Genomic DNA, 27,907 nt, shown 5'->3' on the forward strand with positions numbered 1-27,907 from the left:
TTGCACTGACACCCAATTATCTCCCTTTCCTTCCTTTTTACATCACAGATCTGCTTCAGACACTTGAAAATATGCAGGAGCATCAGAACAAAGATTTAGGTCTTTTAAACTTTTACAGTGATATTCAAAGAGAGACACAGACTGCATTATACTGTGATCCAAACATCACACACTGGCTCTGGCTGTTCTTATTCACAGGTAAAGGGAAAACTGGTGAAGTGAAAAAAGTCCCTGAGTCAGCATCTTGACTGACAAAGTCAAAAAACTTTGATCTCATACTATCACAGCTCCAAATGCTATCATTATTTAAGTCCTGAGTACCTTTGATTTGTACTAAAAATAGAGGTGGAATTCTGCACATTTTCCTTCTGTGACCTGTCATAAAACTCAGCTTTGATGCAAAAATCAAAGCAGCGGGTCTTTCTCTCCACTTGACATGCCACAGAAGTAGCTGGGTTTGCTTCATTACTTACTCCACAGTCATATCAAGCACATTCTGAAGTTTGATAAGATGTGAGAATATAAAGGATATTATGCTGGGGGCTGATATCCCAGTTAGTTTCTTACCAGCTGTCCTTGCGTGGCACTGAGCTCCAGCATGAACTGTTGCTGGAATGAGCATAAGTTTGAGCTGCTAGGCCTGAAGGTTGAGGGTATCAAAAATGCCAGACTATTAGCAAGGAAATCAACTACTAATGTTGTAAAGTGTCTCACTGCTTCAGTATATGTAATTGAGTAGTTTAATCATATTATCAGAGAATGAAATGCCTATTAGCTGAGAATAAAAATAAAGATGGTTTCTAGGCTCTAAGTGTGGCTCTTTACATTTTCCCCTCCACGGAAGCTTGTCTTCCATAATTTTATAAAACCTCTCCTCTTGTTTTCTGGAGGAAAGAGCTCATACTACAGTGTCCCATTTGCCATGAACACTAGCAAGCCAACAGATGTATTTTTTTATGGTCAAGATGTCCAGCAACCGCTGAACTCCACAACAATTGTCTGCCTTAGGAACTGAGCCGGTGGGCTGGGAGACAGAGAGAATTATGCCTGTTCATGCCAGAGGACATTGCTTGTCTTAAAGGCACAATTTGGCCATCACCTGGACTACCAGTTCATTCCCCAGATCTCCCCTGCCTTCCTTCAGTCCCTTATTAAATCACTGTTTCTTCAACAGGAAGCCAAATAAATCACTGTTCACTCTGAATATAGGATTGTTCATATTTAGAGTATTTATTGTGGCAAAACAATGAATAGATTTCTTTTAAAAGATTTTTCCATGTTTAGGAACAAATGGACTCTATGTGAAGAGGGGAAAACTATCTTGTTTTGGAAAGAACACTGAATAAGGACACATGCAAAGTTCTAACATCTTTTAAATCGTTTTCTCCCAAAATGTATCATTAGTTTTGTTCAGCTTTTCTAGTTTGTAAACAACTATGTAATCAATGAAAATATATTTAGCCTACCTTTAAAAAGATGTTTCCAATATTAATTGATAATAATAGTAAAATCATATGCAAGACAAAAATATTAAGATCTAGCATGCTTGTCCCTTAACAAGTTCTATTCCAAAATTATATTACATATATTAATTTCAACTTTGTAAATGTTCATAATCTCAAATCTTTGAGTAGTCAGACAGTGACAAAAATTATTAAGAAAGTGGACAATGTTTCTGTATTGTGAATGTTATTCATTTCAAATGTGACTTGCTAGTAAAGTGCTGTTACAAGCAAAATGAAATTGTTAGTGTCTATTGAAAGAAGATGACATTTTAGTAATATTCAAATTGTACTTGTTTTTGGCAAATAGTTAAAAGCTTAGACATGTTTGTTTAACCACCCAAAACTAATTCAGTATAAATAATATTGGTTTCAATAAGTCTATGCTAAAAGGCACATACTAATGTTCCAGCAGTTCTTTCAAGTGAGCTTTTGTATGTAGAATTTTAATTGTGCTTTTAAATAGTTACTGATTCAGTATGACCTTGAAAGTGACATTTGTGCATGTCTAAAATACCTTCTCAAAAATGAATCTCACACTCTGAAGGTGTAATTTTGTTAAGATTATATGTATCTATATAACTATGCTTGTTGATCTCTATAGATCTACATAGATATACACATATACATATATTCATACATACACACACAAAAGGGCTTCTTCTGGAACAGCAGCAGAAAGTGCAGTCTATTTTTTGACATGTCTTCATAAGAGAAAGTTCAGGTATGAATTGTCTTGGGATTTGTGAGATCCACGGGATTATTTGTGATATTGCATGTGCCCCATATTACTCTCTTTCCTTACAGGCTGCTTCAAGCTCACTTCACTTCCAGAAGAGATGATTGGCAAATTATTTTCCATGTGATACTGAATAAGATGACCCACACTATCAAATATATGGTCTTTGGTTCTCACCTAGTGGAAGATGCAAAAGAATATATTTAAGGTTAGACTGTGCTTATAACTTGTTGGACATGAACCTATCACATTGAAAGGCACTTGAGCAGGATCATCAGGCTGTACACAGCAATTCAGACCTATCCTTTGACCCACCATTAGCTCACATGAAAAGCATTGGAAAAGTAAAGAGGCTGTATTTAAACTGGGCTGATTCTGCATTCAGCAGGGGAATGAAATAACCTTGTGTTTTCCTCCACAGAGAGAGATATTTTCCCCTAATCCCATTGAGGATTACTTTTCTGATTTACTTTGTCTTCAGAAATGTCACTCAAGACTGCTCTTCTAACCCAGAGCAGAAGAAAATAGAATTGAAGTGACAACAAACCTTTTCTGTATCCAGAAATTCATAATTAAGGATAGGGTTATTTTTTCCTAGCACTAATAGTTGGAAGGATGTGTTAAGTGTATACACTAATTATCAGCACCTGGACTAACAGTATTTAAGTTCCTCACTGCTACTTCCATGGTACTCCAGTGCTTATAAGTTTTTGAAGTTTCAAACCAACTGCAGCCCCTGCCTATATTTAAATTAACGTGGATGGAATCAAATCAGTTCCACTTCATGGAATGCACCCTTGCATTTTGATTGAAATATCTGAGCAGCACTGAAATTTCATTAAATGAAATATTCATACCTTGCCCTCAGGATCCACCAAGAGTAGATGCTTTGCCTGCCCTCCCTGAAGTCCACTGAGGACATACTGACCAGGTGACGTTGTGCTCTCTCGTACCAGAAAATCCCCGTCATTCACTAAGAGGCTCTCTGCTGCTTTCCTGTTCAATTTGCCATGGTAACAATCTTCATTCTTTAGCTGTTGCTTTATTTGTGGCAGAACACAGAGACCAGCTGTGTTGCTTGTGGCACTCTGCTGAACAGGTTCCGGTAACTCTAAAATTAAATGAAAGGGAATGTATTGGACACTTCACCTAAAACTTCATCCTAAAAGGATGCAAGCCAGTATTTTTAATAGCTTTTAAAAAAATTCAAATGATTCAGTCTTGAAGCTGTGATCAAACCATCCTTACAGACTGTAAGAATATGCATACATGAATGCTCATGACCCTCCAGTGCATTAGGCAAAATTATCACACCACCTCTTCCCCTACCTTAGATGGGAAAGCCTTTGGTCGCTAGGCAACAGGGATTAGAAACAGGAAATTTTCTGATGCTGTGCTAGCTTGGGGTTTTATTTCTTTGTATGAAAAGCAAATCTTCCCTGTGAAAACAAGATTTTTGCTGGCTTTTTAGCTTTTTTTTTCCCCTTAAGATCTTGTTTTTCCTTCTTCCTTAATAAGCTCTGAAGAGATTGTCACAGATGATTTGGAGTGTCATGTTGAGTGGCTCCAGCTATGTGCAGGAATGTAAGACAACATAGCCAATGCAGCCAGAAGGGAAGGATTACAGCATGATGCATTTGCTGTTAAAAAACGAACAATTACCAAATGTACTAAAAAAACTGGGTGGTTTGGGATATAGCCAGTCAGACTGCAAATGATTCACAGGCAGGATTCTTCTAAGGAAAATAAGAGGATACCACTTCTTCAATGGAATTGTGCAACCTAAGGCTCCTCAGGATATAGGCAGTTCATTTTAGAGCATGATACAGTCCCAAGTTGGAAATGTCTCAACTATCACAGATTTCTTTATTGTGTTTCCTTTATTGTCCAGTCCTTTTCCCACTTTCTTGTGTGGAGCCAACTCTGACAGAAAATACTCAGTGGGAAACCATAAAAGGCAAAGCTAATAAAGTATATTCAATAAGGAGGACAATCAGTAGCAACTATATAATCATTTAATGGATATCCACCACTTTGAGTCTATAAATCAAGTTTTGACATACATTTCATTGATACCACAGATCAAAAGGTTTGATTTAGAAAATATTGGATGAGATTCCATGGTCACTTAAGGAAGAACTGAGAAAAGACAGTCACAATAACCCCACATTAATCTTGTAGGCTACTGCCTGTGAAGCAAAGGCATCTGAGATCATGTCCACTTTAGAGTAGTTAAGACTTTGAGCATACAGGAGAACCCTCTTCCTTGAGGCAAGGTGCAGTCCCAAGCTCATATAATTCTAAAGATTTGCTTTTTAATACCTGTGGCACTCTATTTACTGTCATCAATCAACTACAGAAGATGAAATGTTACTCTGCTTGTTTACCATCACTACTTTTGCTCTTTAATCCCCTTTCTCTTGAATCACACAAGGAAAAAGAACAACCAGGATAGATTTCTTCCCCCCACCTTTTCTGTATTTCTTATAGGAAACCCAAATCTTTCTCCATGCAGAGAGATGAGAAGCCCCCCTCCTTCCAGTGCTTAGACAGGTATGGCATCACAATGGGAACCTACTGGCCTGGCGCAGAGGGCTCCCAGGGATCTGTGCTGTTGCTGGACCTCGGGCTGCACAGGCTGCAGACTGCAGGGACTGGGTGTTGATGTAACATGGATCATCAAAGAGATCTGCTTTGTAGGCAGGTTTCAATGAGGCAGGATTCTCTTTTATTGTCTTCTGTGATCTCTCATCACAATTACCTGCAATTAGTATATAGTATGCACAGATTTCCTTTTTTTTTTTTTAAACTCAGCTTTAAGCAACTGTAAAAGCTGAAACAGGAATTATGTTCTTCTTTATAGCCCACTAAAGTAATTGAGAAAGAACAGAAAAATGTAAATGAATTTATTTTTCTGTATGTCTAGAAGGCATGAGGTCAAAAATTAATTAGAATGAAGTTTTCAGAAATGTTCTGCACTGGTTCAGTTCTGTTTCAATGCCAGCAGTGAACCCCCCACAGGTTGGAAAGAAATGAATACATATGCCTCTACAGAAACACAAACTATATATGTTATTTGTTGCAAAACACTTTCCTTCCTCTCTGCACCACAAAAAGAGCTTGTGGGAAGCTGAGCAATTCTCTCTCTTGCTATTCTGGTGGAGAAGGGAGAGATGGAGGAGACTGGTGCTTTGAGGCTCTGCCTGGAGAGCCAAAGCCACATCTGGCAGGTTAGGATCCAAGCCTAGGAAGAGGCTAACAGAATATCCCCTGCAGGGCTTGAAAATAATAGCACTTCAGTTAGCCAAATAGCAGGCATACTTTTGCTCTTCAACAAACGTTTTATTCATAGATCTATTCATTCATTCTTTTATTTGTTCACTCTCTTTGTAGAAACCATTTGATTCTCCTTTCCTTGAATTGGAAATAACACAAGAACCTGAAGTATCCTCTGCAGACAGCATAATGGATTGCTTCAGAGCCATGCAGGTGGGAATTCAGAAAGGATCTCATTGTGCAGTGAAAGAGAGGAGCTGAGGAAATGCACTCAGGGCATCAGCTGTGGCAAAGAAAGTCCAGAAAGGGATAGAGGCTGATGATCTCCTGGGGTCCCTGACAGCAGGTTTTGCTAAAGGCAAATTGATCCTGGGCACAAAGCTGCCTAAAGCAGGGGAAGGGCACAGTCATACTGAGAAGCCAGGGATGCTGGAACCAAGGGCCCAGTCTCTGTTGGAACAACACGATGCTGATACTTTGGACCTCACTGAGCATTTGTAAGAGAAGGGATATATTCAGAGACTGATAAGTAATGAAGTATCTTCCTTTTTTAAATGGTATGAAGAAAGGGAATAAAACAACAAAGAGTATGAAAGAGAATAAAAAAAACCACAAAGAGCTACTGTACAGTATCATGAGAAGTAAAATGAGTAAGTCTGCCAGCAGACATGAAGATAGATTAGTGGCCTTTAGAAAAGCTGTAAGGCTTTTTTGTCTGCCCTTCATCTAGGGAACTAAAAATGACCCACTAAGTAGAACACTTTTCACCATTGTATTGAAAGCCAAGGGGCAGCTCTTCCAGGCAGCCTGCCCTGGATAGTTCAGCATATGCATGAGAAGGAAAAGAGAGTACATACCCACAGTTTTGTTTTCTTCTGGACAATTTTCATATATATTGATGAAGGTTGGGCTGCCTGTCTGTAGAAAAATTTTAAAATCAGTCATATAAAGTAGTCCCCTAGAAAAACTCAGGTAACTCCAAAAGATCCATGCATTAGTTAATAGACATGCAGGTAATTAAACATGTTCTTCACCAAAAAATTCCCATCTCCTTAAATAATATTTCACACTAGTACTCTTCGTTCTTCTTTTACTCTCCACATCTGGACTCAAAGCTCATATACCTGCCCAGTTAATGTAGCTAATGTTTAGTATATATACAGCATAACTCCTAGGTAAGAAAGTTCAGATTTTCTAATAAATGTCCTCCATCATAAAATCAACTACAGATATCATGGTTTGAACGTGAAATGGTTACTAATTTGTCTGAGCAGCACTGAAAGAGAAAGGAAAACCAAAAAGTAACACCCCATGGGAAAAAGGCATTTGCATTTACAGGCAGGGTAACTCCTTGCAACAACACTAGTGAGCATCAGGTGCAAACTCTAGATGTAGTAAAACATTTTTAGAATTAGAGAACTGTTGTGGAGGTGGGAACCTGATATGCAGAGCATGGTTCATGTTAACAAAAAATGTATGGAGCAGTAGCACAGGAACACGCAGCAGTTGACACCAAACACAACACTTGGGAGCAGCAAGTTTTTAGACAGAACCACCTGGATTCCAGCAGGCACATCTGAGTGTGCTCCCTCTGAGCCAAGTGGTGCGGCCTTCTTTCCTGTGCACGGAAAGGATGGTGCTCCCAAGGCCTCGCACAGCAGGCTCTGAAATCTGTGCAGCCAGTCTCGTCTTGTTTTACCCCCTGGTTTTTATTTCCCACTATCCCAGACAAGAGCCACAGATATCATTTGCTGATTTAACAGAACTTCTTGAAATAATCCAAGAGTAATGAATATTGTATATATATTGCAATCAATCAATGTTATATGTATAAGTTGTAGAGCATAATGGACAGAATGAAATATTTATTAGATCACAGAATCAGGAGCCAGAAGGTCCCAGATTTTGCAGATGTTCTCTCCAACAAGCCATTTAAATTGGTATCTATTTTCTTCTCAGAGCTAATGAGTGAACAAGGGAATATTACTTGGTCTCCTGAAAGTACTCTAAGGACAAACCAGTTAATATTCAGAAAGTGCTTTGGGATTCAATTATGTACTAAGCATCATTAAATCTAGCCTAAAAAAACCTTTTCCCAGGATAATCAGGACCTGGTTCTGATGTTAATGCCGTGCTTTAACACCAGAGAAACATTTTATTATTCATTCCCATAATAGGCAGTGAATTTTTATCCCAGCAGATGCTGTACTTACTGAGCAGTACTGCTTTTTGCACTGGACAGGACACTTAGCCCTTTGGTCTGTCTGCACTTTCATTCGCATGTCTAACACTCCACCGGTGGGAGGTTCCTTCCCTGGAATTTCGTTGTAATATTCATGGTCCTCCCTCTCTTGTGAATTCCCAGCTGATCCATTAGCATTTGCTGCCTCGCTGAAAAAAATATGGGGGGGGAAAAATTAAGCTTCTGATGTAATCAATTGCTTTCTAGTGTAGGCAAACATCCCGAGTGTCTGCACAAGGCACAATACACAGATCCGCCATATGGAGGCTGTAAAGGGCTTTGGGCCGGAACTTTCAGAGCTGTTGATTTTTCCAGTTACTTCTTCCTGAATTAAAATAGTCATGACAGTTTGGGGCAAAGGGAGGTACAGTTATTTCATTAGCACCAGGCAGCCCAGATATATTTTCAGGTCAAAGAAAAGGTAAGAGGCAACTACAGAAACTTTAAGAATTCCAATGCATTGTTCATTAAGGTATACAGAATGTTGACCATAAAAATAATTCTTGTGGCTTCTTGACTGAACTCTGTAAATCTAGAGATTGCTGGGAGGTGGCCAGACTTCAAGAGAAAAATTTAAATCTCATAGCATTTAGTCAGACAAGCGTGCAACTGTTTTACAAAATCAAATATTGCTAAAAAAAAAAAAAGGGAAAAAAAAAAAAAAAGAAAAGTAGCAGTCCTCAGTGGCATTTACTCTGATTTTAATAACCACAATCAATATTCTGGTTCAGCTTGAAAGGAGCACTGAATGGCATGAAGAAGAGCACACAATGTTTTTTTTGAGCTAAACCAGAATGATGATAGTTTAAATGTACAGCTGATACACTACAAAACAACTAGGTGCTTCCTGTACTGTCTCCGGTCCCAAAATAAAAAAACTCATCTGAAGTCTTACTTCTCTGATTAACAAGAGTATAATTGGATAAAAGGCCATGAGCAGGAAAGAGATAAAGTTCAAGTAGTTGATTATGTGATATGCAGTACAAGTATTTGATTATGTGATTCATAGTAGTTTGGAAGGGAGTGACTCATTCACACAGCAATATCCGACTCCTCTGCCCGAGCACCGTTCTCCAAGGCTGGCTGTGGGTTATGCTCAAGGAGGAAATCTAATTACCCTCTCCCATTTTTCCCTGCTCCTATGCTACTTGTGACATAACCTAGCAGGGTTTCTTAGGAAAGAAAGGCTTTTCCTCTGGTTATTTACCCAAGGAAAAACAGACCAGTTTTAGCAGTGGAATAGCAAGAACCACCATATACATTGAAATAAATATAAACTGGAGTTGCATTTATACAAATGCAAACATATAAAAAAACCAGCTCTGCTGTGATGCATTAGGCCCTGTTCCAGTGACACTGCCTGCTCAGGACTCCTGTTCTCAGGGTACAGGTAAATAGTGCCACAGCTTTACCTACTTATGGGAAGTAGCAGGCAAATTTGTGTTATAGTAAAAAAGAAGCCTGAGAAAAATAGGCATGGCTAATCTGTGAGGAGAGCCATAAATTAGAGCAAGAATTGTGACCCCATTGCAATGGAAGAAGGGTAATTGAAATGGGGAATTGTGGTCCAGAAACTAATCTAGGCCCTGTATTTCGGGCAATGTGTGGAAGACAGGGCTTCACACTTTAAAATGCCAGGTGGTGGCTGTGCTTATTTCAGTTCACAAGGCTGATATAAGTCATGCCAGGTGAAAACTGAGGCTGCTGCCAGGACATGAGCAGAATAGCAGAAAGGTGAAATAAAATGGCTTTTTTTTCCCCACCACACACTTTCCACAGCTGCAGCAAGCTTAAACTTGGCACAGGTCAGGACTGAGCTCAGTCTGTGTGTGTTTCTGCTATTTATAGACCTGAACTTACTTGGGCAGAGTAATTTGAACATTTGTTCAATTTGCGGACTTAAAATAAGGCTGCTTTATCTAAGGAACAATACAGCTTAATTCTCTGTTCTGCACCTGTACAAATGTCACCAAAAAAACTGGAATTCACTGGAATAAGCTAATTTTGGTCTCTTATACACTGCACTTACAGGCATGGAATTAGACATATTAGAATTATCCTATGTCCAGAAAGCATATTTAAAGCATCTTACGGATAGCTCTTTTGTGACTGAGAATGTGCTGACCTTTCATTAGATGTAATCAGGCTAGAGGGGTTCTTCAGGTACTGCCTGAACCGGAGCTCAAAAGCCTGCCCTATGGTGTTGATCACCTCCTGTGCCATCCCATTAGGACATTCCAGGATGTGGCATGCTGAAAAGAGACACCTTACTTTAATTAAGTAAATGCAGTTTATACCAGAAAGCAGAGACTCATGCTATATTGCTTATAGCAGAAAAGCAAGGCTCCTACCCCTTCATGGAGCCAGCAGCCAGTACAGCTTTAGTCTGACCTGCAGATTCCCACTTCATTGCACAAAGAACGTGGCATTTATAGCCACAGCCTGCATACTATAACCCTTATACATACAGCAAAGCCAGAAATTGTACAGAGTATTGAGCTGTTCAGTAGCTTGTTTATTTTCAAACTCAAACAATTCCTTGTTATATACAAATAAAGCAATCATTTTAACACATATAACAATTGGAAACTTGTTTCAATACCTCTCTGATTAACAGGGTCTTTTGCTACATATGCCACGTAGTCTGTTGTATCCTACAGGAAAGAAGACATCAAATGTCTTGAACACTGCAATTATGAACAACCCTATCACCACAGCACAGCAATTACAAATAGACAGACATATTTTTTAGCTTTAAAATGCACACTTCTTTCAGGGAAAAACAACCAGAGGTACTAGCAAAGTGAGCCAAGGAAAATATCAGTGACACACTGATGGCTATCAACACAGTAATCATCCCCTAATCTTTTTCTTCTAAAAAAATGCATTAGACCATTTAGCATCTTTTGGGTCTTTGATAAATCATGTATTCAATTCCAGCTCTGTAGCAGGAGTAGAAACACAACTGGTGCCTCATCAGCAGGCAATTCTGCTCCTGCCACTGCTCCATGGAGCTCACAGCCTTTCCTGTGTAACACATCAGGGCTGTGTGACTGCTGGTCACAGCTTTTGGCTGGGACAGTCCTTACCAGAATCAGTGGAAGATAAAATAGTGCTAATGTACTACAAAGGATAAGTTTCCAGTGTTCCCAGTTTGTAGCAATAGAGAAAAGTTAAACTCTAAAATTATGCAGAATAAAATGGGTTTCTGATCTCAATTGCTCCTGCCCAATTTTTGTCTGGCTACAATCAGGTTAAGTTACCCTGGATCTTAAAGCTGCTGCTGAGCTCAGACAACCTCAGTATAATCAGTTTTCTGTTTCTGATTCTCTTTCTAGCCAGCACTGAAATAATCCTCTTTTTCTAGTCAAACTGAAAAGGGAACTGGAATAGAAAACATTTCTAATGATACCGCAAAAGCAAAGAGTAGCTTGATAATTCAGTGTTATAGTCAAATTGGTGAGGTAATGAATAACATTCTCTTAATTATTAAAGATGCATTTTGTTATTTTGGATCTTTAAGGTAGGACAGGGAAAATGTAATTCACAGCTTAAAGGCATGGCTCTCTTGAGGGAAGATGCAATCAGCTGGCAGGAAACAAGGCCCCATTCGCAATATGCACAAGAACAATCATTTAATAATTCACAATGAATGACACAAGAGGCAGGTCTTAGGGCCAGCAGAACTTGTCCCAGATATTTATTTTTTTTTTAATCTCTGAAGTTATCATTAAAAAAAAGCAGGCTAAATATTTCTTATGCATCTAGTGAACTCAATTTCCTTCCTTTTTCTTTCAAGTTTTTCTTTAAGTTCATAAATATTTTAGAATAGATATTTTAAAGTAAATCACATCTAGGGAGTGACTAGAAGCTAAAGTAACTGGAGCAGTACCTGCTATTTTTTATGTCTTTTTAATGTTTATGCAAGTGCTTGGATGATTTTACTTTAAAATAAAGCCAGAATATGCTTAATTATCAGGCAGAATAGTGCTAGTCCTTCACAGCCCAAAGCAACGCTGAACTTCACCTAGACCCTGAATGTGGGGCAGGTGGAAAGACAGGTCCTGTGGAAACTATCTCCCATTTTAAACGTAAACAGAATTTTGAAAAAATTAACTGAACAAGACAACAAAATTGACCCTTATGTGAAGGGCTACTAGATTTATAGTTACCACTGATGAGCAAGACCTCTGTCTTACACATCCTCCCAGTAAGAAGTGCCAGCAGCTGCTCCACCAAGCCCGTTTCCTGCAGCACATCTGTGTGCATGCACATCTCTTGCTGGCCCTGCTATTAAGCACTGACCAAACCCAGCCCTGTGTAGCCAATGAAATCTGAAGTCACTGTGCAAGACCAGTGCAGGATAACAATATAAAAAAAATGCTAAAAAAATATAAATAAGCCCTGAGGAATTACTTATCCAACCCAGATAGATGACATTTCCTGCTTACAATCATGGCAGTAGAGTTTGGAATTGAATAAAAAACCTCTGACTTGGAGTAAGAGGGCTTTTGAATGGACTAAGGCTCACTGATGGGCAACAGGAAAGTTAACTGTACGTATCTATTAAAGATGCTCTGAGTCACTATTCCACATTTCCTTTTCAATGTCAGCCCCCCAGTTTTCTTGTACTGCTGAAGTGCAGTGTACTCTGTTAGTGCTTGTGGAAGGAAGGGATGAAGCAAAGTATTTGCAGGTAACAATTATTACATGAGTTCATTATACCTGCAGACGTAGATTTAATAAATCAATACTTACTGGGTCACCTCCAGAAGCAAATGAGATGGACTGCATGTGGTGGTTGGCAATAATCTGAAAAGCATAACAGACTAATTAAACATGTTCTTGGGCCACACATTAGAAGACATCAGAACATATGTCTTCATAGAACAAGCAAGTAAATTCATAACAATCCCATTTATTAATTTATGTATGTATTATTTAGGAAGAAAGGAGATAAAAATAGGAGATAAAAATATTTTTGAGACTATCCATTCATGTTTAGCAATGTCTAGATCCCTAAGTAATCTTCCTTAAAGGGTCTTCAGAATTAATTCAACCACCAGCTTCTAATTGTAGCCAAAAGGAAGGGAAACCTGGTGTCCTAATCCCCTTGTAGAGCAGATGTCCAATGTACATGAGACCTCTGCACTACAGACAAACCCCTAAGGACTCCTTGATGCTCAGCATGGAACCAGCTCAGTGCAGCATTCCTCAGAGCCAGTGAGCCAAAACAACTTCCCTGATGTTCCCCTGCTCCAGCTTGAAGCTTGAAACTTGCTGCTGGCCCGGGGTGAGATCACTCAGGGAGCCAATACCAACATCTGAGGGAGGAATTAAGTGGGCAGGACTGAGATCCTTATCATATCTGCCGAGAAGGAAGGGAGCACAGCCTTGTTCCGGGCAAACACAGGCTCTCAGGAACACACCTCAATGGAGCCTAGAAACTTTACACAGTATAATTGATTCTACACATGCATTATCCAGCTGTAAAACAGCTTTGAATGACACCAAAGTCAAGCTCTGACTTAATATCTATATACTTTTTTTTCCCTCCTAGGACTTGTCATAAACTACAGTTGGGACTAGTGCCTTGTTCATTGGGTACTTTACAGGCAAACACATCCAGAGAAACAGTTTGCCAGGCACTCAAGGATCCCTCCCCATGGAACACCATCATGGACAAAAAAGATCTGTGATGTATGTCAATTCCTCCAAAGTGTTTTCATTTTTAAATCCAGAGGCATCATGTAATTCAGCTCCACCAGACACCCCCAGGTCTACTAAAGGGTGCTTCTTTCCCTTTGGAGGGCACAGCCTTCTGTCAGAAGCCACAAAGGAGGAGAAAACTGTAGCATGGAGAAAAGGACACTGATTACATGTATCCTACCTGCTGTGTGTCAGCATTAATCAAAGTGAGGCTACTTGTTGAAATGGTCAGCTTTATATTCATGCCAGAAAACTGAAGGTTGCTTTTGCCAAGTACAGAAGACAGAAACTTCACTGGAGGCTTTGAACAAAGAAACAAAAGAAAGAGGCTGTCAGCCCAGTCTGTGAGGGGCAGAAACATATCAAAGTCAAGGAGCTTTAATGGTATCTTATTGAGACTTTCAATGGAGCAAGGATAATGGCTTGATCAAATACAAATGGATCTAACATCAGCTCTGAATGCAATACTGGTACGAATGGGTTTTATGTCAATAATGGGAAAAAAAAAGTTTTAAAGCAAAATCCCAGTGAGCTAAATGTTATAGCCTGCTCAGTAATTCAGAATGTGCAATTTTCTTTCTGAACTCTTCTTTGTTTCTGGAGGATGAAGTGTTTCTGGGTAAAGCAAATAACTCTCTCATGTATTCCTTTTTCAGGATCAAGTTCATTCCTCTTGAGCGCCACAGTTACAGAAGGAAATCAGTAAGTTCCACTGGACACAACCCAACAGTAACCCTGATGTTGCCCCTCATTGCATCCAAGTTAGTAAACAAAATCCATTAAACACTGCCATTTTAGTTTTGTTTCGTTTTTTGTATATGTAAATAAGCAGCAGATAATCTTCCAGTGAATCAGCTGCCTCTTGCAAACCAAAAAAAACCAAACAAAAAACTAGACAAACAAACAAACAAACAAAAAATTCAATAATTTAGCAGCCAAAGCCTAAAACTTGTAAAGCACCACACACTGCAAGAGCTGGTAGAAGCAGGAACCCTGTGAAAAGCATTAATCCTAAGAAAAATAAAGTAGGGCATAGACTCAGCCCTAAACCAATCAGGCTAAACACTCTGCTACCAGCACTTCCATGTTATCCAGGCTGAGCTTGGATGGATTAATGTGAGCTAATTCCAGCACGGACTGAAGCCTGTTAGGGAATCATGTATCCAGCTTATCAAAAGCAGATATAGAAAAATAATTGTTGAGCTAAAACAGGATTTACCTTCCGCTTTTTTATAGCTCCATTTGTACCCGACACAGCTTCACACAGTCGGCTTATTGCTTCCCTGCAAATAAAAAAATACAGCACAAACTGTTGGATCATTTCACATGCACCATCTGTAACAGAGCCAGCAACTCTGCAATTTATTGTTATCAGCCCACTTATGAAGTCTTAAATCTTCTGGAAGGTCTTTCACAGTTGTTTTTCTTTCTTCTTTCCTTCCACAGTTAAAAAAAAAAACAAAAAAAACAACCAACCAAACAACAACAACAAAAAAAACAACCAAAAGAAAATACAAAATACAGTGATTCAGCAGTCATCTCCTCAGGCTTAGAGTCCCATATTGGACACTTTGAGCCTCAGCCTTCCTCTTGTGGCTGAATTCAGACTTATCTTCCAAGGCTGGGATTTTGTTTGGTTCTAAAGGGGAAGGGAGTTTGTTTAATTATTTGTTTAATTATTTGTTTGTGTATTATTGAATTATTATCCAAAGACATAATCAGGAAACGAGTTGGTTGGGAAAGTTTGTCTGTTTCCAGATTCCGGTGTGTGTGTGGGAGGAAAACACCACTAGTCTTCACCTCCTGAGAAATTTTTAGTTCAGAAGAGCTGAAAAGTATCAGGGGACCACACAATGACAAGAGGCTCCAGCCAGGTATGTCCCATGAAGCAGAGATGCCCAGTGAGGAGTGTGTTCCCCCAGGACCCTGCGGATCAGAGAGGAGGCAAAGCCAGCTTTTGTGAACCCCAGCACGGCTGCTCAGTGCCCCACGGGCTGCCACACCAGTGTGTGCTTGAAGGCACTGAAGATCAGTGATACTGACTGGGGCTTCTTGCCAGGAAACAGCCTGAGAAATTGAACCTGGATGCTGTCAAATGAATGGAGACTTCACCCACAATAAAATAAAAACAATATTTTCTGGGTGAAAAGAGCAGGGAAGAAAAGGGGTCTCATTGTGGACTACACAAGAAACCCAGCCTTTTAAACACTGATCCTTCTCAGCATTTAAAGGCAAAGTACTTCCCCCTACAAAACCAAAAATATATTTTTTTAAGCAAATTCCTGATACCCTTCTTGGTTAGCTCCTATTTTATTTAGCTGCTACGAGGAGGAAGGCAAAACATGAAAAAAACAAAAAAAAAGGGGGGGGAAGGCATCCTGAAGGATGATCTTGCAGATTCCAATAATCAGCTTGGAAAATGAGAACTCATCTTCTCATTCAATATTAAAGGAAATTAAAATCAGAGCCAAGACATTAAGGCTACTTGGAGCCTTCAAGTCTAGCCTTACCTAGAAAGAAAACCAGATACAGAACAAATTGGAAAAACAGGGAAGTTGTTTCTTTTGATGACAAATGAGTTTTTGCATATGTCAGGCAGCCCATGTGAAATCAAGAGTTGTAGGCAGAGTTGCCAGCCACAGAGCCTCCTGTCCAAGCTAGTGTGGTGACTGCCCACTTCACCACGCCCTCAAGCAACTATCCAGTAAAACAGGAACCAAAAAGTACCAAACCATTTCTACTTAATAGTTTCTATTACCACTCTTGGTAGGGGAAATAGTTGTACAGACATTTTCTGCTGCATACCTCTGGGTGATTTTCCAAGTGATCTAACAAAACTTTGCAAATATTATTTTAAAGGTGTGAAAAGCAGGAGTTTGGTAACACCTGCTGCTACAATTGAATACTTCCTACATGCACTCATTTCCACGAACTAGAAACTGCACCATACACTAGGAAGAAAAGAAACTCTGGATGCATCCATGATAAACTGAAATGAGTGACCCATTTTTGGCATCCATAAGCCTTTAAACCAGCTTTTTTTTTTTTTTCTTTATTTTCTTTTTTTTTTTCCCCAGACTCACTCAGAAGTACAGTCCACAGTATTTCTCTGGGTCTGCAGCCCTGGAGTGAAACCTGTGGCAGACACAGCTCCTGCTGCTCCCAGAGCGTGCCCCTGCGGGAGAGCGCCTGTGGGCAGTAACACTGAGCCACTTTGTTTATTGTTCCCCCAAAATGAGAATAAAAGACGAAAGATGGGCTGATGTAAGCAAGCAAGCATGCTGTTGAGGATTTGCTTTTAAGCATCTAGGGCCCTGCCTACACCATGTAACAGAAAGGGATTATGTGGCTCAACAAAGTTGAAATTAATCTTCCAAACAAAGTCAGCCTTCTTCCAGCAGCCCTCCCTGGCTGCACATTTCAGACACCCTTCACCCCTCACTGCCTGACCATTTTCGAGCTTGCAACTTGATGCCCCAATCCAAAATACAGAATTTCTTTTCCCAGAAATGCCCAAACTTGATGACTAATAATCAGCTTGATTTAATAGAAGTGGGAAATGTGTAAGAGGAAAAGAGCTGAAGGGCTGGACAAGAGAAGCACACATCAGGGTCCAGCAAAGGCAGGACCTGCCACAGCACAAGGATGAACACCTCTTGTATCCAGAGCAGCAAGCACAGGCTAACTATTAAAAAAAAAAAAATACAAAAACCCTCAAGCAGAAGAATCTGTTACACTTATTTTTTGGTGTGACTTTTGTCCTCTACATAGAGTTTGAGATCACAAATTCCTGCAAAATGGGAGGGATGTCTCTAAGAACAAGTTGGGTCAAGGACGGGCAACAGCAGAGCTGAAAATCTCGCAGTGGAATCTCCTCACCCTACAGCCACCGAGGGTAAACAGCACCTCAGGGCTTGGCCCTTCTCTTGCTGGGCTGTGGCCACACAGCACCTCTACATCCCACAGTCATTCACAGCACCAGAGAAGCCACTTTCTGCCTTCTCTAAACATGTGCCTGCCAAGCAACTGAAAATGCAAGTCCAGCAGGAAATCAGAAAGTAAATCCTCCATGTTCATCTCTTTGGCCACTCCCCACTGCACTTTGGCAACAAGAAATGTTGATCTTTCCAGTATTCATGAGGTAGGTAAATATTATTTTCAGTTTTAGATACCATGAGGCAAGTAAGCATGCACATACACATAAAGCAAAGCAGGGTGCAGACATAACTAGAGACACTTTCTACATCCCTTTAAAACAGAAGATGCCTCTTTGTTTAGTGAAATGCCATAGAAGTAAAAATATTTTTTACCCCAATTCAAATAACAGGCATGGTTAAAATGAGATGATTTCCAGCAGCTCCTTGGTTGGTGCATTGTGCATGTGTCTATAAACTTACTCCCCTGAGAGAGCAATAGGGGAATAATCAATGTTATCTTTGCTCCAGTCAGCTTGTCATCGATCAAACTTTAAAGTCCGCATGTGAGAGCTCAGCACTTCAGCATTTGGTTTGCAAACAGTTTAAGTTTTGAATTTCTCATGCACAAAAGAGCCCGTTAAGGTCAGCAGTGGCATTTTTTTAGGTGATGGAAATATTTCCATTGTTAAGTTTTGACATAGTTCTGCTTAACAAAACCTTACTATCTGGCCCGAATTTAAGTTGGCAAGCTCTTTGTCACACAGTAATTCATATTCATTATTTTCCAGACAAACCATCCAAAGCTCTGTTCTGTCAGAACAGCAGCACACACCTCTTGCAAACAGGAGATAACCTCACCCTCTGGCTGAGCTGTGAAGAACACAGTGGCCCAGGCTGGGTGAATTACATGGCTCTTCTTGGTCTGTGAAAGACTTGCCTGAGGGAATTATATTGGTATTTCGGGCACTTCTTCATACACACATGCAGGACCTGGGTGAGTGTGTGCTTATACTAGTTGTAAATGTCAACAACTGCTGATTTTGAATATAAAACAAACGGGACAGCTTTCAAGTGAAGTCTATAGGCATTGAAGGACTCGTTTTTCAGCTCCTTTCAGTTGGTAAGTCTGGGAAGCAACATAAAGTGTTTATATAGTATAAATGTGACACTAATTCCTTCATTTTACTTTCCTTTCTCCATGACTTTTTGGATAGAAACTTGAGGAAGCAAAGCAGCATCTGAAAATCTCCCTCCAGAAGGAAGAGCTGGGCAGGAGCAGGAAGCCTCAACCACACTCCTGGCATCCTCATCATGAGCTATGCCAGAAAAGCAGATGAGAAGACAAGGAACATGTCTAAGGCCAGGTCAAGATAATCTGCACCCACCCACCTCTCCAAAAAGCTGTTGGGTGGCTGCTGGGGCTGCCTGGCAGAGCACTAGTCCTGCCTGCTGGACCGTGAGCACATCGCAGCACCATGCAGCACTCAGAGCTGGATAGAGGGTGATTGTTTTGAAAACTCAAACACTCCTGCACTGCCAGACTTACAAGAATAAATGTAAAAATAAAATTGTGCTCTTCTATTTCTGACAGAACATTTCAGCCACCCCAAAGGTGTGGGGGTACTAACAATCTACACCCAGAAACTGGCAGCAACCTGCAACAGAAGTTGCAAAGTTCTCATAAGACCACAAAAGATTTCACATTTTAACCACATCCCCAGTTGTATCTGAGAATAAAATATTAATCTTTTTCTGATTCGCAGCCTAAAAACTTAGGCTTGCAGTACAGATGGAAACAGCTGTATTACAACATATTTTCCTTGTGACTCCACTTCCAGCTGAGCCTGGTCTTGATGCAGATGGGGTCAAACGATGTCATACATCTGATAAAAATTCCTTAGATGGCCTTGCTGGATGGAGGGACTGATGGTACTTTCTGCATCAGGTGGGAAGCAGCATGGCAGAGAGACCCACGAGCATCCTGGCTCTCCACCTTGGCCACAGCACCCACAGGCACAGCAGCACCAGTGGATTTCCCCAGTGCCTTGGGAGAGCCGTGCAGGCAGCGCTGAGCCACGTGCACAGCCCGGCTGCTGCCGGTCCCCAGCTGGCTGGGGATGTCTGCTCTGTGCTGCCACTGCAGGGGGAGGCTCTCTGAGCAAGAACTGGGAGAGAAATTACGTCTGTGCCTGAAACAATTCATTTTCCAATGCAAATAGCCTATTGTAACGATCAAATAATTCAAATCATCACTTAGGAAAAAACAAAACAAAACATGCAAACTCCTATTCAAAATTGTCTCAGAGCTTGGCACGCACCCTCAGCTTTATATAAAAAATTAGCACTCGGGCTTTTCATTCTTGGTCTGAATCTCAGTTTATACCACCTACCTGGTGACCTGTGTTCGTGTGCCAAAGTCCAGGGATCTCATTGACTGCAGCACTTCAATACAGCCCATGTACTATGGAAAACAGACAGATAAAAGGAGGACTGTTAATATCTGGTACACATGTAAGAGGAGGATCACAGGAGGAAGTAAATGTGATTATTGTCCACTAAGTTTATGCAGAACCACACTCTAAATGGAAAATCAAATCAGCCATCCTAAAGCGGCTTCCTAAATAGATCTTGTTTTACTAAAAGTGTAGAGAAGAGCAATAAAGATACCAATGGCTTAAACACCATAGGACCAAAAAAAAAAACAAAAAAAAACCACTCTGAGGACATAAAATCCAATTATTCCTTTTTTTCCGTTTCTGCTTACTCTCATTTATTAGCTGGTGACACTGAGCTGGGAGGCAAACATGAGGAAATACTGGAGAGAACAGAGTCCTCAGGAGCAGAGAGGCTCTGGAAGCCCCTTGAGACCAATGCACTCAGAGCCCCCATGCAGAAGGGCTGAGTGTCCCTTCAGAGAGGAGGAGGCATTACAGGCCACAACAAAAACCACTGGCTCCACACTGCTACATGTCTGATGACAAATAACCTCTGCAGAAGATGAAGGATGTGAAGTTGCAATTCCAGCTCATAGCAACAGCTCTTAAGAGCCTACACAATAAACTGACCTGCTTTAAATTAACAGCTGACTGCCACACTTCTGTTGTATGGGACAGAGCTGGTGCTTTTTCTGTACTCATTTGGGATTTGTATATGCCTAATTCTCAGAAATATCAAGGATGTGATGGCATATCCCCAACCATATCTTACTAATCCTTCAGCATTTCCATGGATGTCCATCTCTCTCTGTTGTTGAAGCAGTCTGATCTCTTAATTTCAACAGACTGGCACGGGTCTGGATCTCTCATTATTTCTCTTAGAACCATCCTGCAGTGCTCACACAGTGCCCGAGGGCTGCAGTCACAGCCTGCCTGTGCAGACCTCTCCTGCAGGAAGTCAAAGCCTCTGGGACACAGAGACAACTTGGAAAGCCCAGGCAGGGACAGGCATACTCTGTCTCCTTGTCTGAGCTGATGGAGGAAGCATTCTGTGTCAGAGAAAGGTACCATATTTAGTTCCTCTGCCTCACTTTGCCTGTAAATCAATTTTTCTGCTGGGCCATTCAGAGAGGGTTGGCTTCAGGTATCTGTTTCAGCTTTGGAGACTTTCAGAAATGAGTGTGTGAGAAAGAGAATATTATATGTGCAGTCAGGGATTCCACAACAATTGTATTATCCCTATTTTGCTTTCTTTCCAGATAGCAATGTAACCCTTGGGAGAACTCCAGAATTAGGTCAGAGACCTGGAAGGACATCAATAAGAATCTGAAAGGTTGGCAGAACTGCTTCCTTAATGAACATTTAATGACTTTGAGAGCTATCTGCCTTGTTAAAGATATTCCTTCTTAACAGGAACAAAGCAAATGTGGAAAATATGTCTAGAGCCTCAACTTGTAGCACAGCAACAACCTCTGATCCTACAGTATAAGGTCAAGCATCCTGTGAGCTGGTTGGCTGCTCCTCTCTCCTTGAAAAATGAAAAAATTTAGAGTAGTTAAGTCATATGCTGACAAGTGAGTCCCCATTGCATCCTGAACAGATGCGTGGGAAGCTGCTCTAAGCAAAGATGAAAAATCAATAGTAGGCTTTTGCATAAGTGACCCTGAGTGAAGCTGAACTTATCAATGATTCACAAAAGACCTTGTTTTTTTCCCTTTAAAAGCCTGAGTAGGGAAGTGCATTAACATGGCACCTCACTGCATCTCTCATTTATTTTAGCTGTTGCTGGTTATCTGAACTGGCAGAGTTAGTAATGGCTGAACCTTCTCTTCACAGTACAAGGGTACAGAGAACCAGCAGAGCCTTGGGCAGGGGGATGATGTGGGGCAGGGGAAGGGCAAGTCAGGGTGACAGAGCCTGGGAGAAGCCTATGAAGCACACAAAAGGACAATGGAATACCAGAAGCCTATTCAAGAAAACAAAAGATGCTCTCCAAGGAGAGAAAAAAATAAAAAATAACAATAAACAAAAATATTAACCCTGCATAATCTGAGAAGCAGCACAACCAATGCATGAGAGGAAGGGGACAGCAGGGGAGAAGGACAATGTTTTTCTCAGAGACTTCTGCACCCAAACTCCTGTTCAGGTAGTGCCCCTACTCCCCACCCTGTACACCCCAAACAGCACCTCCCAGAAAAACCTAATGGGCTTCTCTGGTGATGCAAGGTGAAGGCCAGCTCCATCTTTCCTGCTGCAGGGAAGGTTAAACTAAAGCATGAGCAGGGCAGCTACCACAGGTGCCTGGGAGAGCAAGCCACAGCAGCCCACAGCTCTTGCTCCAGTGCAAGCTGGTGCTTTTGTGAAAACCAGCTCCAAAGGTGGTGTCCAAGCAGGGACATTCATCTTCTGAAACCCACAGAGAGAGGCAAGGCCCAGTTCACTGAGCTGCTAGGCAAGCTGGACAAAGCTGGACACAGGCCCAAGGGTGCACTAACCAGCCTGGGGCAACAAGCAGAGATGTAACTGCAGAATTCAGCTACCAAAAGAAAAATAAAACAGCAACAGTGAAAGAAGCCAAGTCCTAAAGACCTGACATCGCTAATGAAAGCGGATGCTGAACCCACTGTTCTGTCAGCAGCAGGATGGAGAGCTCTTGCCAAGACAAGCAGCAGCTCTTAGGAAGGAAAGACTCACTGGCCTCTGCTGGAAAGGGAACTGCTCCACTAATGGCAACATGTGCAGAGACACCCCATCTGCCTGCAAAGGTCTGTGGAGAGCACTGGCACCAGGAATGCTTCATCCCTTGGTGTTTGGGTACAGAGGGTGATCTGGGGCTGGCTTGCATTTCCCCACACCACCAGAATGGCAGGGAGGTGGTGGGAGAAAACAGCAGCTATTGAAGATGCACGGACCTTTTCACATCTATTTACATGGGATGACAAAGTGACTGCTAACAGGATGAGGGACTGTGTGGGAAGAGATGTGAAGGCACCAGGCAGGGCCCATGTGAATAAGCAGCACATGGCAGGACAATGCAGAGTGCCAGGCTCAGAAACCTGTTGTGAGATCTCTCTGCTTTCACTCTAGCTGGAAGGTAAAGTGCTGTCTTCCCTCCATGGACACCACCAGGAGCCAGCTAGGGATGTGGGGAAGGAGCAGAGCATGATTACTGTATTTTTGGTAGGAAGTTTTCTCAGCCCTTCCTGTGGTAGCCTTGGGGTTAGAAAGTCACTGTGCCCACTGGAAAGCAGAGACCACCAGAGCTCCTCTGGCCGTGGCACTGCTCCTGCCAGCACACAGACTCCACTATGCCAGTTAGCTCAGCTGCTCATCCTGCCTCACACACCAGGGTTTACTGGGCTGGGGTAAGTGCTCCCTAATGCTGTTAGCAGCCACCAGTCAGCTAATGAAGAACTTTGGCCCAGGTTTGCACCCTGCAGGACATTCAGCTGGCTCATTCCTCAGGCTGAATCACACCGGTTTCCTCCAGCAAATACCAACCCCATCCAGATCCAAAAGCAAAGCCAGCAGAACCTCTCCCATCCCCACCACAGGAAGCAGAGAGGCCAAGGCAGCCCACAGCACACCACTGCAGACGTGGGTGGTACCCCCAGGGCACCTGTGAGACAGCACAAAATCCAGGCAGAACCAGCTGGAAAATAGACTAAATATCTTACAGGATGAAAAGAGCCCATTAAAGATCTTTAAGCACAAACCCACCCCCTCACAGTAGTTTGTCAGTGCTAGCCTAACTCTCCTCATGTGTTTGCTCTCATCTTCCCCCCTGCAGCAGCAGCAGTGCAGACAGACAAGGCCCTTGGTCTGTCCCACTCCTCATGCCCACACAGCACAGTGTCTTCCCTAAGGGCACCAAGCCAGGGCTCTTTGTGAAGAATAGTTTTGATAAATGAAATTTTTTTGGGGGAAGGTTTGACCCTTTCATTCATAGGTTTTCAATTTTTATATATATGTATATCCCGAGAAGAAAAAACAAAACAGGGAAAAATCATAAATACGGACATATAGAAATATTTTCCATTTCTTTATACTTTTATTTTCTGGAAAACCACTTTCTGCAGCGCTGCACTCAGGCCAGGTCTCTTAACAGAATTGTTCTCGGGCTGTGATAAAGCAGCTGGCCCGAAAACACGCCGGTTCCTGCGAGGAACCATCCCCAGAGAGACGCGGCTGATGCCGGGGCGCATCCCCAGGGCTGCTCGGAGCCCAGAGCCCGAGCCCAGCGCCGCCCCGGCACCCCCGGCTCATGATTCACAGCTGCGGCTCTGAAGCCATGAATCACCGGAGCCCATCTCCTTCCTGCGAGAGCCCCGGCTGTGCATTCGCGTGTAGTTATTTATTTACGACGGGCGATGCAGAGCAGCTCTCCGGGCGCGGTGTCAGGGTGCTGCGCGCCAGGGAAGTGGCTGCAGCTGAAACACCACAATATTATTTCCCTGCCCTGAGCGTGGGAGAGGCGCTGGTGGCAACCTGTGGCCGAGAAAGGGCTGCCCTGGACCCCCCTCCCCACACAGAGAGACGGAGTAACTGCTCCAGGCTGACCTGTCGCATCCTCCATGGACAACAGCAGCACTGTGCAGGGAATCGGTGCCCACGTGTGCTTTGAGGGTGCAGTTCACGTAATTCTGAACTACCGTGTTAGAAATGGTCAGGTCCCTTTTCATCTAGAGACATGTAACTGATTTTAGAAATATATGATGGCATATAGCTATGTGCCTTCACCATCAAATCACTAGCAGAGGATCAACCTGTACGTTGGTAAAAGCCCTTTAAGACAAAGGATGCTGCAAATAACCTTTAGCACATTATTTTAAAGTATGATAATAATGTAATGAAAAGTCTAGGAATAGTATTTCCTTTTCATATTTCAGTTAAGCAGCACATTTTTAAAACCAATCATCTTTGAAAGACTCATGTTTTGATTTAAGCTCAGGTACAGAGCCTTACTCCATGTTAGGTCCAGTAAACATCATCCTCGCTATTCTCAGAGAAACCACTGATGCAGGACAGTGCTGAGAGACAGATCTTATCCTCCTTCTCAGCAGCAGCCACATCCCTGGCACTCCCCAACAAGCGAGAGTGAGGATGGCAAGTGCCTCTTGGAATATTCCTCAGGCTCATCATATCCATAACAAACTCCAGCAGGAAAGAGAAGTGCCTTGGCCACTATGGGTATCATTTAGAGACAACCTCAGCTCCAGATGGGCAGCACTAAGGGGTAGAATGTGAGCAAGGACATGGTAAATATCCCCCTTGTAAAGCCTACAGCAATCTGTGTACAAAGTATGTTTGGAAACAGCAGCATGAGAGTCAGAGCTGTCCAGGCTCCTCTTAAAATATTAATATTTGGGCTCTTTGTTATTTGCACGAGCATTTTGAGGGACCAGGTGCTGTTACAGGTCTCAGCTTCCTCACCAGGCCCGGGTGACACGTGGCTGTGACACAGGTGCCTGTCACCACCAGTCACGCCCGGCCACAGTCACCTCCCCAGGGGACACAATGAGCCCAGCATTGCTTCTTTTTAAAACACCACCAAGAAAATTTCTGCCTCACTCCAGTCTGCAGGGGACAGCTTCTGTCCTACAGTATTTCTTTAATTCACCACATTATTGTCTTTCTAAAATAACTGTAGAACCTCTCCATGTAATTGCTGGATCCTCCTCAGACTCTGATTAGGCTGTAAAGGCCAAAGATCTCTTTGCAGCAGCAGTCCAAATAATGCAGACCTGACCTACCTCCTAAAAGGGTCTCTGTGGAGATCCCAGCAATCCCATACCCCAAGAGGGCACAAAAAGCTGCATGGGGAGAGTGAGTGCCTCCAAACACACAGAAGGGAGGGCAAGGGCCGGGGTGAGAGGGTAAGGATTGGAAGCAGCTCCAAATGCCCAGTCTTTGGTCTCTCGGCCCCACTTTGCCTTCAGGTGAGACCATCCCTCTGCACCACAGTCCTGCCATGCTGCACCCCTGGCCACTTTCCAGCCCATCTGAGGCTTCATCAACAGCTCCTGAAGAAGTCTGGTGGTCTCTGGGGAAATGAGTACATTGCTCATCCTGTCACCTTGAACATCCTCTGATGCTGAAACACCTCAGAGCGTTCTCAAACCTCCACACTACTTATTTACCAATCTGCTTGTTATTATTGAAAGGGCTAGCTGAAAAAGATACCAAGAATTTGGCCAGGACATGTCAGCAATGTTCTTGCAGCTCTGCTTGGGCTGGTTCCTGCAGGCCTACAGCCACGGCAGCAACATAACCAGGAAGATGAAGGGAAAACATCTCCCTGTTGCATTGTGAGGCTCATGCCAGGGAACCTCCTTCTGAGATATTGCCCACAAAAGGAAAACCAGCAGAAAACCATACTAGAAATACAACCTGGGCAGTGCCTGCCCCACAGCCTTCCTGATAAATATTTCAGCAGCGTGGGCCAGAATGCACCTAATGCCTGGAACTGCTCTGTGAGGGATGGGAGGCCCTTACATGGAACTCCTTTTCCTTGCAACATGCAGAAAAACCCATTTTAGTTCAGCAGCACTCCTCAGAGAATCTACAAAGTCCTTTGGAATTGAATGTTGTGTTACCTCTGGGAGCAGCTGGGGAGCTTTTAGCTCCCTCAGTTCAATGCCACAGTTCTGTGTACAGCGGAAGACAGAAAATACATGGGAGAGTTCAGTGGTTTGGGGCACGGACTCTAGAGGTGGGAAAATGGAGGTCACCCAGCAGCCAGCTGAGCTGTTTGCTTTGTCAGAGAATGGAAGCCCAGGGAGAAGTACTCACCCGCACACTGTAGGTGGTTCCTGGCTCCTGGCTGTACGTGCTTTCACTGCCCGGTGCCAGGCCCCTGTCCTGCCTGGCCACAGGAGCGGCCTCCTCAGCTCCCGGCACGGCGCAGTCACCCGCTGGCTTTGGGGTTAGGCCCAGCTTGTCCAGGTCAGGCTGGGGATACGAGGCCGACAGGCAGCTGATCTCAGGTGAGGTCGGGCTGCTCGGGATGGTCACGCACTCCGTGAGTTTCATTCGTGGCACCTCTTTCGTTCCCAGGCAGAAGCTTTTCAGCCCCGGCAGATTTGATGGGTTGGCGAGTTTGATGTTGGCCATCCGGGGGATCAGGGTGCACAGTGTGGTGCAGGTGTCCTGTGGCCCCAAGGAGACATCTTCTGTCAGTAAATTGGGTGTTGAAGAATGGGAAGAAGAGGAAGAACCTTTGATATTCAAAGACGTATTTTGAGTACCTTCATCTAGGGAGGTTATGGAATCATTCCTGAATCGGCTGTACTTAGCCCTGTGCAGCATTCCTGGATGTCTGAATAACCCTACATACAGGACGTGTCCACCGAGGCTCTGCTGGCTGCGTTCTCTCATAGCCTTGGCAGGTCTATAACTGGATACTCTCGCATAAATTTGCTCTTGTAGATAAATTATATGGAAATCAAGCAAGTCAGACAATTTCCTAAACAGAAATCTATTGGGTATTTTTGCTGACTCCCTCTTGAATGGTTTATTTTCCTCAATGAACAAGGCTTAAAACTGCATGGACATCTGGCATTTTGTAAGCAGAAATAAAAGCAGCATACAGGAAAGCACATCAGTGGTAAAGCAGCTTAAGCTGAAGAACCACTATCCAAACCTGTCTTCATTCCTGCCTCAAGCCAGGCACTAAATCCCACCTAGCTCTGAAGACTCACAGCTGTAGCATCAATAATTGCGGAGTCCTGGCTGCAGCGAAAGCTCAAGCATATTCCACACAAAGCAGAGCAAGACAGCTACAAGCCCAAACGTATTTTCAGACCGGCATGAACCCCGTAAGGTGCCCGGCTCTCTGCACTTCCACCGCCGCTGCCCCCGAGGCGAAGAGCATCCCTGCGCTGCAGCTTCTGCCCCGCCGTCAGGCAAAAGCCCAGGATTCTTCGAAAAACACTGAGCGGCGTCGGTCTTGCTAATTCCTGCTGGAAAGTCCTTCAGCACCATAATAATCCCGAAACAACCGAATATTCCTGCGGCTCCGGGGCCGTTTCCCGCAGCGCCGCGGGGCAGCAGCTCCGCAGCGCCCGGGCCGCCCCCGCCGCCGCCGC

General features: G+C 42.8%; 1 protein-coding gene across 2 annotated transcripts; it reads right to left on the bottom strand.

Moving 5' to 3' along the window:
* Positions 1-1,206: 1,206 nt before the first annotated feature.
* Positions 1,207-27,907, bottom strand: SHC4 (SHC adaptor protein 4). 2 transcript variants are annotated; one of them, XM_015639465.3, is made up of 13 exons: positions 27,068-27,907; positions 26,613-26,969; positions 19,776-19,846; positions 14,688-14,751; positions 13,650-13,769; positions 12,518-12,571; positions 10,362-10,413; positions 9,885-10,011; positions 7,731-7,908; positions 6,375-6,435; positions 4,820-5,002; positions 3,099-3,352; positions 1,207-2,418 (listed from the first exon to the last, which is right to left on the bottom strand). In XM_015639465.3, the coding sequence occupies exons 1-13, from the start codon at positions 27,071-27,073 to the stop codon at positions 2,263-2,265; spliced, it is 1,683 nt and encodes a 560-aa protein (XP_015494951.1). In that variant the 5' UTR covers positions 27,074-27,907; the 3' UTR covers positions 1,207-2,262. The 2 variants fall into 2 exon arrangements, with proteins under 2 accessions (XP_015494951.1, XP_015494950.1); XM_015639464.3 differs by having other exon boundaries at positions 26,613-27,907.

The sequence above is a fragment of the Parus major genome, chromosome 10, assembly GCF_001522545.3.
Source record: "Parus major isolate Abel chromosome 10, Parus_major1.1, whole genome shotgun sequence".
Lineage (NCBI taxonomy): Eukaryota > Metazoa > Chordata > Aves > Passeriformes > Paridae > Parus > Parus major.

What these genes read in the sequence shown, in the direction of transcription:
- SHC4 (XM_015639464.3), bottom strand. Translation starts at nt 27,197, where the DNA reads ATGAGAGAACGCAGCCAGCAGAGCCTCGGTGGACACGTCCTGTATGTA. An exon ending in TTGCTTCTGGAGGTGACCCA is followed by an intron (nt 10,414 to 12,517) that starts GTAAGTATTGAT and finishes TCTTTCCTGTAG; the next exon opens with GATACAACAGACTACGTGGC. An exon ending in AGAAGAAAACAAAACTGTGG is followed by an intron (nt 5,003 to 6,374) that starts GTATGTACTCTC and finishes TACTAATTGCAG; the next exon opens with GTAATTGTGATGAGAGATCA.